General features: G+C 39.1%; 3 protein-coding genes across 5 annotated transcripts; 2 read left to right on the forward strand and 1 right to left on the reverse strand.

Moving 5' to 3' along the window:
- Positions 1 to 499: 499 nt before the first annotated feature.
- LOC113722285 (RHOMBOID-like protein 1) lies at positions 500 to 4,259 on the reverse strand. Its single transcript, XM_027245689.2, has 6 exons — positions 3,717 to 4,259; positions 3,087 to 3,250; positions 2,661 to 2,824; positions 2,293 to 2,549; positions 1,752 to 1,872; positions 500 to 1,050 (listed from the first exon to the last, which is right to left on the reverse strand). The coding sequence occupies exons 1-6, from the start codon at positions 4,070 to 4,072 to the stop codon at positions 925 to 927; spliced, it is 1,188 nt and encodes a 395-aa protein (XP_027101490.1). The 5' UTR covers positions 4,073 to 4,259; the 3' UTR covers positions 500 to 924.
- A 497-nt stretch (positions 4,260 to 4,756) lies between these two features.
- On the forward strand, positions 4,757 to 7,739 carry LOC113722286 (probable xyloglucan galactosyltransferase GT12). The gene has a single exon (XM_027245690.2). It carries the CDS (start codon positions 5,071 to 5,073, stop codon positions 6,796 to 6,798), a length of 1,728 nt encoding a protein of 575 aa, XP_027101491.1. The 5' UTR covers positions 4,757 to 5,070; the 3' UTR covers positions 6,799 to 7,739.
- A 610-nt stretch (positions 7,740 to 8,349) lies between these two features.
- On the forward strand, positions 8,350 to 11,845 carry LOC113729147 (uncharacterized). Of its 3 annotated transcripts, none has more exons than XM_027253482.2 (7): positions 8,351 to 8,674; positions 8,774 to 8,836; positions 8,952 to 9,038; positions 9,570 to 9,810; positions 10,935 to 11,019; positions 11,150 to 11,248; positions 11,519 to 11,629. In XM_027253482.2, the coding sequence occupies exons 1-6, from the start codon at positions 8,444 to 8,446 to the stop codon at positions 11,226 to 11,228; spliced, it is 786 nt and encodes a 261-aa protein (XP_027109283.2). In that variant the 5' UTR covers positions 8,351 to 8,443; the 3' UTR covers positions 11,229 to 11,248; positions 11,519 to 11,629. The 3 variants fall into 3 exon arrangements, with proteins under 3 accessions (XP_071934210.1, XP_027109283.2, XP_027109276.2); XM_027253475.2 differs by having other exon boundaries at positions 8,353 to 8,674; positions 10,935 to 11,008; positions 11,519 to 11,845; XM_072078109.1 differs by lacking the exon at positions 11,150 to 11,248 and having other exon boundaries at positions 8,350 to 8,674; positions 10,935 to 11,008; positions 11,519 to 11,845.
- The last annotated feature ends 767 nt before the right edge of the window (positions 11,846 to 12,612 follow it).

Here is a 12,612-nt window from a genome sequence, read left to right on the forward strand (position 1 = left end):
TCAACTGAAAAATCCATAATCTAGAATTCTAGATACAAAAGATCATAACAAAACTTAGTTTATTCAAAATCATAATCTAAAAGATAATGCAATCAAACAAGAACATACGTTGATGATTATTTTTAAGGGAAAAAAAAAAATTGTGCTTCCCAGGAATGGATATTATCATCATCGAAAATAAACATGTAACAGAATTAAAAATTTGGGACGATATTATTACTTTTGTTTTTGTTTAATTTTGATTATTTTAGCTATGTCATATATTTGTTCTGTTTCCTAGTTAAGGTAGAGCAAAATCCATTCTTGTGTTACGCTCCAAACATTTTCTTTTCTTCGTTTTTGAGAATTTACATTCAAGTGGCTTCGTGCCTGCTCCTGCATCTGCATGGACAGTACTGTATGGCATTGTACTATTCCCCCTTTGGCTCCTTAACTCTCTCAACTTCAGAATACCTATGAATACCAACGGTTAACGCTACAGAAAGTTTAAAAAATAAAATAAAACAATTAGGTCTGCGCTTAAATAAGCTCTTATATTATTGTTTCATCACGGAAAACCCCCTTCCCAGTTTTATAGTAACAGTTTACACAGAAATCCTACGAGAGTGTAGCAGATGGATGGTGAAGTCTCTGAAATGTTAAGGAGCACCTGAGTAGAACTCAAAATGCTCGTGTTGATTGACAGCAGCTTCCTGTTTGGGCGTCAGGGGTGGGAAAAGACAGAAGGAGCTAGCTGCATGAAACTGTTCAGTGAGGATCTTCGATCTTACATTGGTTCTCATAGTACATATACTTCACTCTCCATGAGTCTGTACGGCACGATATGCTGCTGAGCAAGTATAGAGAGTATATGCTGCGTGGTATACTTCACTCGATGTCTCTGTATAATGCCATCATCATGGCTTTCCTTGGTGCTATGTGAACTCAATGACAAAGCACAGCACAAAGCCTCTGAAGTTCTGCTGTATTGTTTGGATTTTGCAATGTGTAAAAACCACTTTTATGGTTTGACAAGCATGTCATATTCACCTGGTTTTGCAGTTGGCTCGACTGCAGTAGTATTCAACAGAGAAAAGGATCAATGAAAATGATAAAATCAAGAAACAGCAGCTGATAAAAAAGGATTAGGATTAATTGATTGAAATTGGCCCCTTGTAAACTTCACTCCCCGAACCTACATATATATACATTTTATCCCTTGTAGTTAAACTTCTTAACAGGATAAGATGAAATTATATTTTACATGACCAAAATATTCCTAACTAATTCTTGAGCACGTATAACAATTGTAACATAATAAATGACTATTTTTTCAATATTTAAACACAATCAAGCCATGCATTCAACTTTTTAGTAATGAAAAAAAATTAGAAAATCAGTAAAAAGGAAGTCCAAGCAACTTCATGCATTTATTGCCATGCCAATTGCAGTACTTACTTTAGGTGAAATAGAATAAATGGGTATATTGGAATGAAGATTATTTGACTATTAACCCAAAAAAGATTCTGAGCAGTGTATGTGTAAAAATCCAAACTAGGAGGCTTTCACACAAAGTATTATGCAATGATGCCTGAAGATAAGACAATATCATAACATAATACCGATGGCTTGGTTACAAGATTAGATATCCAGAGCTGGGCTTAAATTAACACAGGCACTTGACGCTGATGCATGGTGGATGAGATGAACCGATAAAGAAAGTCGGATCATGAAGAAAGTTCAAACTGACAAAATGGAGAAATATGTATTACCGAGCAACGGACTGGTCCGCAAGTCCAAAGAGGGCTCGGGATGCAGCTCAAATAGTGACACCACTGACAGTGATCATTCCCATCAACGCCTCCGAGGAGCAGGCCCAGGCCGATGGCAAATCTAGCACGGGAACATTGAAAAAGTACACAAGTTTAGCCTTACCACGCAAGAGCTAGCAAGGAACATGCGAAAGCTGCACGAGTTCAGAAATTGTCAACTCCATTTATGGAATCCTAGTAACAGCAAAAACTCAATAATCTCCATGATGGCAGAGTTTTTTTGAATGTCGAGTCAACACTTTCCACCAACATATTTAGTGAAACATTTCTGAAGGCTCTTGGCCTCTTTGTTAATATATAAGATGTCAAATTCTATATATGCAGTAAATGACTTTGCTCTAAGGCCTGTTAATCAGCATTGTTAATTAAAGAATGAGTTTCCAACTGATGCCACGATACATTTTTGTCATTATATAGGACAAAGGAGCAATCTAAAGCCATGCGATTTCTGGACATGAATTAAAGGAATGGCGAGACTTACTCTGCAATGAGTAGTAGCAGAGCGAGGATCAAGAATATGTACTGATATGCTTTGAACTTGGACGTGTTTTTGCTATGGTAACCTGGAGGAGCATTTCTTTGGTTTACCCATCCAAACTGAGGACGGATTAGGAGAATAAATCCAAGTAAAAATCCCGTCACAAATCCTCCAAGATGTGCAAAGTTGTCCACATGAGGGAGGATTCCAACTGCTAGATTGATAATGATGATGAGGACGAGAGTCGACAGGGCTGCACACTAAGAAAAAACAACAAATTGTGAGCTATCGTCCCTTCTTGAAATGAAAAATGTACGACTTTCACTGGGAAAAAAAGGGAAAACACGCCGAGTTGAATGTAGCAGAGATACCTTGTTCTCGTATATCGTCCAATTTATGAGGAGTTCAGAAAGCATGGCGCCAAGTAAACCAAACAATGCCCCGGAGGCACCAACTGAGATGGTTGTCCTCACAAACAAAGAAGACAATAAACTTCCACCAATTCCAGATATTACATACGCCAGCCCAATGCGCGCTGCAGAAGATTAACGCACGCAGGGTGACAAAGCAAGAATGACATAGCGCATGTAGCCTTGCACAAGTATTCAAACAAAATTTCCGAATTCTATTTAGTACTTAATTCTTTTGGAATCATACAACATATTTTAAACCAATCCATCACAACAGATGAGTGCACATAAGCTCTGTAAACAGAAAAAATCAACTTGAGAAAATCAGTAAATACAATCTCCAAGAATGACATCTATGAGAAAAGAAGTTGCAAAGGATGGGCATACCAAAGCCAAACTCCTGCTCTAGCCGAACGCCAACAAAGATGAGACTCAACATATTGGCAAGAACATGGAACACCCCGGCATGTAGCCACGTGCAAGAGGCCAACCGCCACACCTGGTGTCCATCAACCACGCTCTTGACATCTAGAGCCCCCAGTTTTAGCAGTCTGATCAGCAAACAAGAAAACGGCACAGTTTCACGGTTCTCCACAAAGAAAAGGAACTTCTCTAGATCATTGTTTAACTGCATCATAATAATAATAATAATAATAACTAGATGCTTCCCTGATGGTAGCGTTGGTAATTGGGTATGTACCTCTAATGTTCGACATTTAACTGAGTACCCTCTAACGTCAAACAGTTGGGAAATTGAGAAAGAATTCATTCACAAAATGTTTCCTTCATGCTCCATGAAACTCGAAAATACCACCTTGATTTTACAATTGTCCAAACAAGTAAAGTATTTTAATCATAATGGTATTGTACTACAGTTATACTACATGTGATGAACCACGGAAACAGGCTAATAAGCACCGCTATCTGTTATTCATGACGGGCTAATCAACAAAAGCAAAAATGCAAGGAAAAGCTCATGCATGAAATAAAAAGGAGCAAGAAAGAAGCCTCTCTCACGTAGCAGCGGAGGGACCGAGCAAGGGGTTCTCTTTGGTGCTCTGGAAAGCAAACCGGTCCAACAGGGACCTCCCTATGCAATTCTCAGAGTTGCGGGGACAATCATTGAGGTACATTGCGTAGACAAAGATGGCAACGTTGACAAGAACAATGGTAGGGACAAACCAAGGGATCCATTTCTTGAAAAGCCGAAGACTGCGAGGCCGTTGAGGAGGACGATGAGGTGGTGGATGGAAGTTCTGCTGGTAATTAGGAGGACGTGGAATAACAACCGCCTGATTTAAGTCAGAGCGAGGCTGGATCTTGATCTCCACTTTGTCCGACTCCGATGACGAGCTGGTTTTAGCCCTCCCCATCGCAGCCGGCCGGCCTTGTCAAAGCTAGGAGATCAGTTGATTGGTTGGCGGCTGCAAATTTTTTATTAATGAAAGGCAGTCATGTCATGGTTTTTTTTTTATTTCCTTCTTTTTTCTTTAATTTTTATCTGGCGCTGAAGTATTTGCATCGTATGATTACCATTGGAGCTCGGAGAAAACGGTTTGAAGGACTATGGATGATTTGAATGGACAAGGCACCCTGTCGCCTATTATGGGTTCATTTCAGCTATATTTAGTGTGCGTGAGAGAGAAACATGAAATCAGGCCAAGCCTTTGGTTTGTACTAACATTTTTCTTAATTTACCAATTTCCCCTTCATTTCAGCTACATGTTACATAGTGTCTTACCAGTGACATGTTAAAATATTTTTCCACCAAGGTGTGGACCATGGATTACAGAATTGGTCATTATGCAGAGCAGAAGGGAGAGGAAGAGTTTTGTCTTCCGTCTTCCGATAATAAGTAAATGAAGAGGCTCTCTGCCCAATTTGGATTGGATGAGACAGCAACGACAAACTGAGCGAGACTAAAAGGTTTGGTACGTTGTGATTCTAGCCAACTTTTCTTATTGATGATTTGGACAACCATTAACAATGCTCAATGGTCCTAATTCAATCTCAACACACACACTCTCTCTCTCCCTCTGTTTTTCTCACTCTTTTTCTATCCAACAAAGTCTTCCCATTTCAAAGTTTTTCCTGAGAGGCCTTTGGCAAATTTTCGCACCCTGACCTGATTCCAGGTATATTCTTATTACAAACCCGATATCTAGGTGTTCTGTTAGCGTTTTCTTTCGGGCCATGAGCTCTCCTTTGGGTTAAAGACTTTGATGTGCCATGGCCATAGGAGAAGGGCCTTACCAAGAAATTTGTACACGAATTCAGCGAAAGAAGATGGATATCTAGATGGGTTTGACGTACCATAGCCATTGGAGAAGGGCCTTACCAAGAAATTTGTACAGGAATTCAGCGGAAGTAGATGGATGGTTCGATCACTGCAATGTTACGCAACAAAATTTGGTTTGTTTTCTGTGCTTTGTTCGTTTTCTGGTTCTTGTTGCTGTATGGTTTTGATTGGTCTTTCCTTCCCGGACTTGCAACAATATCCCACGAAAAATCTATTCAATCTCTTGATCCAAATTCTATTCGTGTTACCGATAACCATGAAGGGAAGGAGGATGTTACGTCTAATTTGATGAATGCCACGAATTTTGGAGTAGATAATTCAGGGAATACCACAAATGCTGTTGCTGGTATCAAAGAAAAAAAGTTCAATGATTGGTCGACAGAGGATGAAGTGAGTGAAGACGTTGATGATCTTGAGAAAGAATTGGAACCAATTTTTCTTAAAGATGATGCCAATCGAGAGAAAGAAGAACAACAGAATAAATGCAGAGGACGGTATATTTATGTTCATGACCTGCCGAGTCGGTTCAACGATGACTTGCTTAAGCAGTGCAAATCCTTGAATAAATGGACTGATATGTGCCAGTATTTTGTGAATAATGGGCTTGGATCTGAACTTGGAAATCCAGCCAAAATTTTTTCAAGAACCGGTTGGTTTAACACTCATCAGTTCTCTCTGGAAGTCATTTTCCACAACCGAATGAAACAGTACGAGTGCTTGACAAATGACTCGTCAGAAGCTGCAGCTGTTTATGTGCCGTATTATGCAGGACTCGATGTTTCTCGGCATTTATGGGGTTCGAATGCGTCTGTCAGAGACTCTGATTCGCTGAGTCTTATAAAGTGGCTGAGAGAAAGACCAGAGTGGGACGTAATGTGGGGCAGAGATCATTTCATGGTTGCGGGCAGAATTACTTGGGATTTTAGAAGAGGGATTGATGATGATAACCATTGGGGTAACAAGTTAATGGTGCTGCCTGAATCAAAGAACATGACCATGTTAACAATCGAATCGAGCCCTTGGAACAGCAATGACTTCGCGATCCCTTATCCAACATATTTTCATCCCTGGACTGACAATGATATAGTCCAATGGCAGAACAGAATGAGAAAACAGAAGAGGAAGTCCTTGTTTTGCTTTGCAGGGGCGCCGCGGCCAAACATAGAAGATTCCATACGAGGTGAGGTCATGAATCAGTGCAAATCATCCAACCGAAGGTGCGGTTTGATGGAATGCTCCGACCAGAGAAACAAATGCCAAAAGCCAGTTCACATTATGAAGATGTTTCAAAACTCGGTCTTCTGCCTACAGCCTCCAGGGGATTCATTTACCAGGAGATCAACTTTTGATTCGATTTTGGCCGGCTGCATACCGGTCTTTTTCACTCCAGCTTCTGCTTATGTACAGTACCTGTGGCATTTGCCTAGAGATTTCAACAAGTATTCGGTGCTCATACCCGAAGATGATGTGAAAAACAGGCGCGTAAGCATTGAAAAGAAACTGTCTCAAATTTCCAAGTCACGGGTGTCAGCAATGAGGGAGGAGGTGATAAAGCTTATTCCCAATGTAACGTACGCAGATCCAAGGTCCAGATGGCAAAAGTTTGAAGATGCATTTGATTTAACGGTAAAAGGAGTTCTTGAGAGAGTAGAATCATTGAGGCAAGAGATGGAGGAGGGGAAGAATTCTAGTCTGAGTTATGACGAAGAAGACAGTTGGAAGTACTTTACCTTCGGAAAAGTTGATAAGAATGAATGGGATAATTTCTTTTTAAGAACTGACAGATCGAAGTACTACTAATTTGTCCTTGGATTTAGAAACAGGATTAGATAGGAAGAAAATGAGAGTTAGCATTCTACTATTCTTTGTGACTTAAATTTGATATGGTGGTTGTCAGTTTTTCTTTTTGGTAGTTTTAGTAGAGATGTAGCTTTAACAGGTGCAAGTTCTTCACTGAGTTTTGCTGGATTGTGTTACCGTTTAACTTTTGGGATGATTGTTATAGAGTGCTGGTATCCTATGCTTTCTTCCCGACATCCCATTATCCCATGAACTGCTTATATTTTGAGTTTTGTTAATTTCAGCACGACAAACACTCGCTTGAAGCGTGTCATTAAACATTTTCGTGCTCACTTTGATTCATTCCGATTCCGCCAGCCAACCAACCAACCATGTGTTGCTATGTTTCTTAGTGATAGATTGTGCCCTCTTAAATACATCACAAAGAGAATTTTAATTAAAGAGAATTTTAGTGATAGATTGTTTCTGTTTTCATTGGATCATTTTTTCCTTCAATGCAGAAAGGCAGGAGATATATGGAAAATGACCCCCCTTCGAGGGGATGGATTATATGACTACACAAAAAATTCAAGAGTTGGTGGACAAGACCGTCAGAAGCAAAGAGAAGAAAGAATGGCATAAAACAGTGGATATGCTATGCCAAACTCAACACACAGGTGAGCATTTCAGAAATAGAAGCAACTTTTGGACAAGAACAAAGGTATGGAGAAGAAGAAAATATGCTGAAAATGGGTGCGGAAGTAGGACAACACAAGGAAGGTCAAAATATGGGAATTAGGGTTTCTGCTGAAAATAACCAGAATCAGTTGCAAGCAGCATGGAAATTGAGGGAAATAAGTACTAGTTGTATGATTCTAGACCACCTGCAGGCCTTTAAATTGGCCTTGAGCAACGTGAAGGAACAAGGGTGGGAGGGTTTTAAAGTCCACACATTCTTGCAATCAAGTCCCAAGCCTAATCAAAGAGCCATCCTCAATTGACATCAAAATTTCGACACACCTGCAGGACATCAGAGAATCTTTGTTTAGGAGATGTTTATTTGATTGTTCATATATTAAACATAATAGATTAAGTAAAAGATTGAGCAAACTTGTTCAAAATATAGCTTTTGACGAGGAATTTTTAAATTCTAGGTATCTTAGTACACTTTTGTATAGCTCATATCAAATCCTTACTCATTATTCAAGGAGGAGCCAAAGAGGTTTAATATCGAGTCCTTACTCATTATTTTTTTCACTACAGATAGAATTTAAACCCTTAATCTATAATACAAAAGAATGATTTAATCCCTTTTTTATGGCACTGAGCGGAATTTAATCCCTTACTCATTAAGTGCATACTGTATATTGTACTTTCACTATTAATAAAATCTTCTACCGTTTCGAGTAAAAAATTTATATTCAGAATCAAGATACGGTGCTGTGAGCTTTCCCATTCCGGCCCGACAATATCCGTTCCACAAAAATCAGATATTTGCGCGCGAAATCAAACCACAACCTCCATGGGCATAATTGTCATATTGTCCAGTCTATAAAAACAAGGCACCTTCCCCACACCAATTATAATAGCCACTAGTTATATCCACGCTCATAAAAACATTTCGGTTTCCATTTGCAGCTTATCATTGGCTTCTGAGTGTTGGCTGATGGCCGGCACGTGCTCACCGGTCAAGCCTCACGTGATAGTATCATCGACGGCTATTGAACTTACCAGAAATTCGCGTGTCGGAGCTCCGTCATCCGTCCGGTATTCAGCTCGGAGATCCGTCTTCGCCTCGCCTGATGGCCTCCAGCCCCTCGCCGAGGGTCCGTCGTGTATATTCGTCGGTCCGATTGAAACTGCCAGTAAAGAAACCCTAGAAGCTCTCTATTGTCAAGTAGGTTTTGGAAGTTAGTAACTTTTTTTTTTCTCATTTTACTCCATTACTTCCAATTTCCGCGAATAATTTGATCTCTAATTTTTTGGTTACTTTTAGGCTAGGGATTCATATTATAATGGTACGCCGTTGATTGTAGATGACATGTTTGATAGAGTTGAGGTAGCTCTCCCTCTACCTATGTATTTTCCTTTTTGAAAAAAAAAAAAAAAAAACACTTGAATTGTGTGGATTAGATTATGTGTTCTGATTTGGAAATATATGACTGCTGAAACAGCTGAAGTTGCGGTGGTATGGTTCGAAATATGTAGTGAAGTATCCGAGGTGTAGTCTTAGGCGGCAATCAACCTATGCTGACGCTGAGGTAATTTTTTAAATAAAAATAATTCGAGTTCATGGGCTAAGGCATTATGTTTTTGTGTTTGTGGAAATAATGGAAATTCATTTGAGTCGAACGCATTTTTTTACTTGTAAGTTTAAAAAAGGTGTCTTGAGAATTGTCTGAATAAAACTTTTGTCAGCTGCTCCACTAATGTAGAATTAAGAGTATGCAAACTCTATTCAGTAAAGTATTTTCACGCTCTCAAGCGTCGTCATTCATGTGTGTATGATTTGTGATGCATCTTAACTACAAACAGCAAATCCTGATTTACCACATCCAAGTTCTTGGGAAATCTTAGTTTGCTCTGTAGTTTAAGTTGCTTAACAATACTAAACTAAACAAGATGTTGTCTCTTTGATTTGATATTTTATTCTATGCATGGGGTGGGTTTGGGTCTAGCAAGGGTTTGTACAAGCAGACTATTGTTGCTGAATATGAGTTGTAAGATGTTGGTCCTTGAGTGGAACCGTGCTTCTTCGCTTCCCTTGAATATTTGACATGGATGTAGGGCAGGAAGATCCTTCACAGGCGTTTGCATTAGCGAGCATATGGCTTTTGATTCTTGGTTTTGGTGGTTCAGTCTTTCTGCTTCCTGTTATGTACACCCTTGGTCAAGCTTATCATCAAGATGCATTTCACTCTGCAACTTCACACACCAGTCAAGCTTCTATGCTACAGTTCCTTACTATACTTAATGGCATGATGTACATGGCATTGGGATCCATAATAGGTGTTCCAATTGCTTCAGCATCAGGTAATCAGTTTGGTGTCATTGGTTCTTTATGCTTGCTGGACTTCTTTGTCTGGTTTATTACGCTTGAGACTTCTGTATGAGCTATGCATATGGTTGCATTTTGTTGAAATTTAGGAATGGATGTAGTACATTAAACCCTTGTTTGGTGAACTGTCAAGTTATGTGCCTGAGTGTGCTTGCTTTAGTCTACTATGCATTAAGTCTCATACCTTGTGTGACATTTGTTCAGTTGTGTGGTATTAATCGTGTTTAAAACAAAAATTGTATTTTGTTTCTTTACTTCCTTGAACTATTTCTCTTCCTATTAATGACTCTCTCCTCCATTCAAGTCTGGCTTTTCCAAATTGTCATATGGCAGAAACTCTTTTTACTATGGGTTTTAATCGGCTGGAATGGGAGATTTGGACTGAAAACATTCAAGCAACTTTCTTGGTTTTATACATTCTGTATCCTGACATGAGAAAAAGATGTAAAGCACTTCAGAGTTTTCTTTTTTCTTTTTTATTTTTTTAAAGATAATAGAAATTGTTGGCTGCTATAATTTTGGTTTATTGAGACAGGGTTATTAAGAACGTGAGACTATTTGCATAACAAGCAATGTAGATATATCTGAATTTAATGATCTGATATTTTGGCTTGTCAAACATGATTTGGTTTTAGTAATATTGGGCTTCACAACTTTTTTGCTTTTGATATCCTAAGATCTGGTTGAATAAAATAATTTCCTGTAATGATGTAAGGCAGATCATAATTTACTTCCTTAAACATGAATTGTATGGTTATTTGGATATGCATGGAATTTGATATTCATTACTTAAGAATGGAGTTGAAGGCAATCTAAAAAAAATTATGTGTTGGTTGTTCATATCTGGGATATGAGACTACATAATCTTTGTTTATTATAACTTATTGAATGTGCTTTATATTTTTCATTTCTTTTTCTGTCATCTTATCAGGCATATGTGGTAATTAATACTGTTTGTTCCTGCTGTCCAATTCTTTGTGCTTGTGGGAGAATCTTATTTTTGTTTTGGTGTATCATTAAAGGAAGTAGAAGAACAGATATACACTTGTTTCTGTCTTGTTATTCCCCAAATGTTTTGTAACTTAAAACCTTATTGCAGTTGGAGCATTGCAAGGGATTTGGAAGAATGACTTGGTCGCGCTAAAAGGGGTTTGCCCAAATTGTGGTGAGGAGGTCAGTATAAAGTAAACATGCTGAACCCTTTTGCACATTGCTTTCTCATTCAGTTTTTGGCGTGGATTTTTCGGACTGATGACTGGACTCTACAACCATCAAATATTGCTTTTAGAGCTGTAATCGCATTCATCTTTACAGGTTTTTGCATTTGTTAGATCTGATCAGTCCAAGCTTTCCCGCCACAGATCAGAATGCCATGTGTGTGAGAGCTTCATAGAATTCCGCACAAGGGTTGAGGTACAAATAGTTTGGGATTAACAGGATATTCTACAGAATCATGCTACAAATTCCATAAGTACCCTCACCCCACCTCCCACACCCTGATCAGAAAAGTCATAGGTTTATGTTCTTTTGTTCGCAACTAGGAATATTAAAGAAAAAGCCATTTGTCCTCAGCCTAAAAATGCAGTAGAAGTTCTTATATTCCATTAAACACCACTTGAAGAAAGACTGCATTTCGAACTTATGTTTCTTGAAGCACTAAAATCTGCTCATGTTCTATTGCAGCAATCCATCTCAAGAGCAGATAGGCGGTGGGTTTATGGCCGGGTTTACTTGATTCGGCGGAGAGGCAGACGACACAAATGGACGTAAAGGTGCATGTCAAAGATAGATGGATAGCCTTGTAAACTAATTTTTTCCCCATATCGGCAATTAGAGGACTTGGCCACGGGTTTGTGCTAATATAGAGACAACACCATGTCATGTAAACATAGTTGAATTGCATAGTGAAGAGAAGCTTTTATGTTCTGGAAAGAACAATCTTGTGTTGCACCCCACCCTGTTTGCGTTCAGGAGAATAGCCATGTATGTCGTCATAGAGACTTGCTTGAATCGCTAGCGTTTAAAGTTCGTTTATGTGGGATTATTAGGAATTCAAAGGGGTTCATGCAGTCCGGTCGCACCTTGCCAAGTGTGTCTCGGTTTTGTCATGTTCTCATTACAATGTTTTATCCTATTCTCAGTAGAGTATCTTCCCCGTGCGGAAAAAAAAAATTGACACACTGGAATCACCTTTCAAGTTTAGTAGGTTGCGCACACTGAGTAGTATATGCATGGGCAAGATGTTTGATTTGAATGGTGCAGGCACCATTTTTTTTTTTTTTTTTTTGGGTATACATATAAAGTAGAGCAAAATGTCAAAATAGTAAGGTTAAACTTGATCAGATGGTAGGAAGGAATGTTGCAAGCATCGGCAAGAGACCAATGCCAAGACTATATTGCCCTGACAATCAATGTCATGGGGCAAATATGGAAAGCTAGAAATAGACGACAATTTGAAGGAACAACGAGTGGAAACTTGTACAGAAGCACTGCAAAAATGGTGGGAGTTTGAGGATGCAGGGAATGAATTGAAGGATAAGTGCATTGGTGAAACAAATCAGCCTCGGCCTCAGCCACTGCAAGTATGGGAAACACCTCCTGAAGGCGTGATCAGAATGAATTCAGATGCTGCTGTCTCAGCTCAAATGATCCGCACCGGATTGAGAATAATGGCAAGAGATTGAACAGGGAAGATACTGCAGGCATGAGGAATGCTCAGGCTGACAAAAGCTACAGCTGTAGTGGCAGAAACAGAAGCCGTTAGACGAACTCTAATC

The sequence above is a fragment of the Coffea arabica genome, chromosome 1c (assembly GCF_036785885.1).
Source record: "Coffea arabica cultivar ET-39 chromosome 1c, Coffea Arabica ET-39 HiFi, whole genome shotgun sequence".
Taxonomy (NCBI): domain Eukaryota; kingdom Viridiplantae; phylum Streptophyta; class Magnoliopsida; order Gentianales; family Rubiaceae; genus Coffea; species Coffea arabica.

Coding starts and splice junctions, on each gene's coding strand:
- LOC113722285 (XM_027245689.2), bottom strand. CDS start 4,072: ATGGGGAGGGCTAAAACCAGCTCGTCATCGGAGTCGGACAAAGTGGAG. Junction 2,825..3,086: donor AGAGCAGGAGTTTGGCTTTG/GTATGCCCATCC, acceptor AATCTTCTGCAG/CGCGCATTGGGCTGGCGTAT. Junction 2,550..2,660: donor GGACGATATACGAGAACAAG/GTATCTCTGCTA, acceptor GTTTTTTCTTAG/TGTGCAGCCCTGTCGACTCT.
- LOC113722286 (XM_027245690.2), top strand. CDS start 5,071: ATGGATGGTTCGATCACTGCAATGTTACGCAACAAAATTTGGTTTGTT.
- LOC113729147 (XM_027253475.2), top strand. CDS start 8,444: ATGGCCGGCACGTGCTCACCGGTCAAGCCTCACGTGATAGTATCATCG. Junction 8,675..8,773: donor TAGAAGCTCTCTATTGTCAA/GTAGGTTTTGGA, acceptor GGTTACTTTTAG/GCTAGGGATTCATATTATAA. Junction 9,039..9,569: donor CAACCTATGCTGACGCTGAG/GTAATTTTTTAA, acceptor GATGTAGGGCAG/GAAGATCCTTCACAGGCGTT.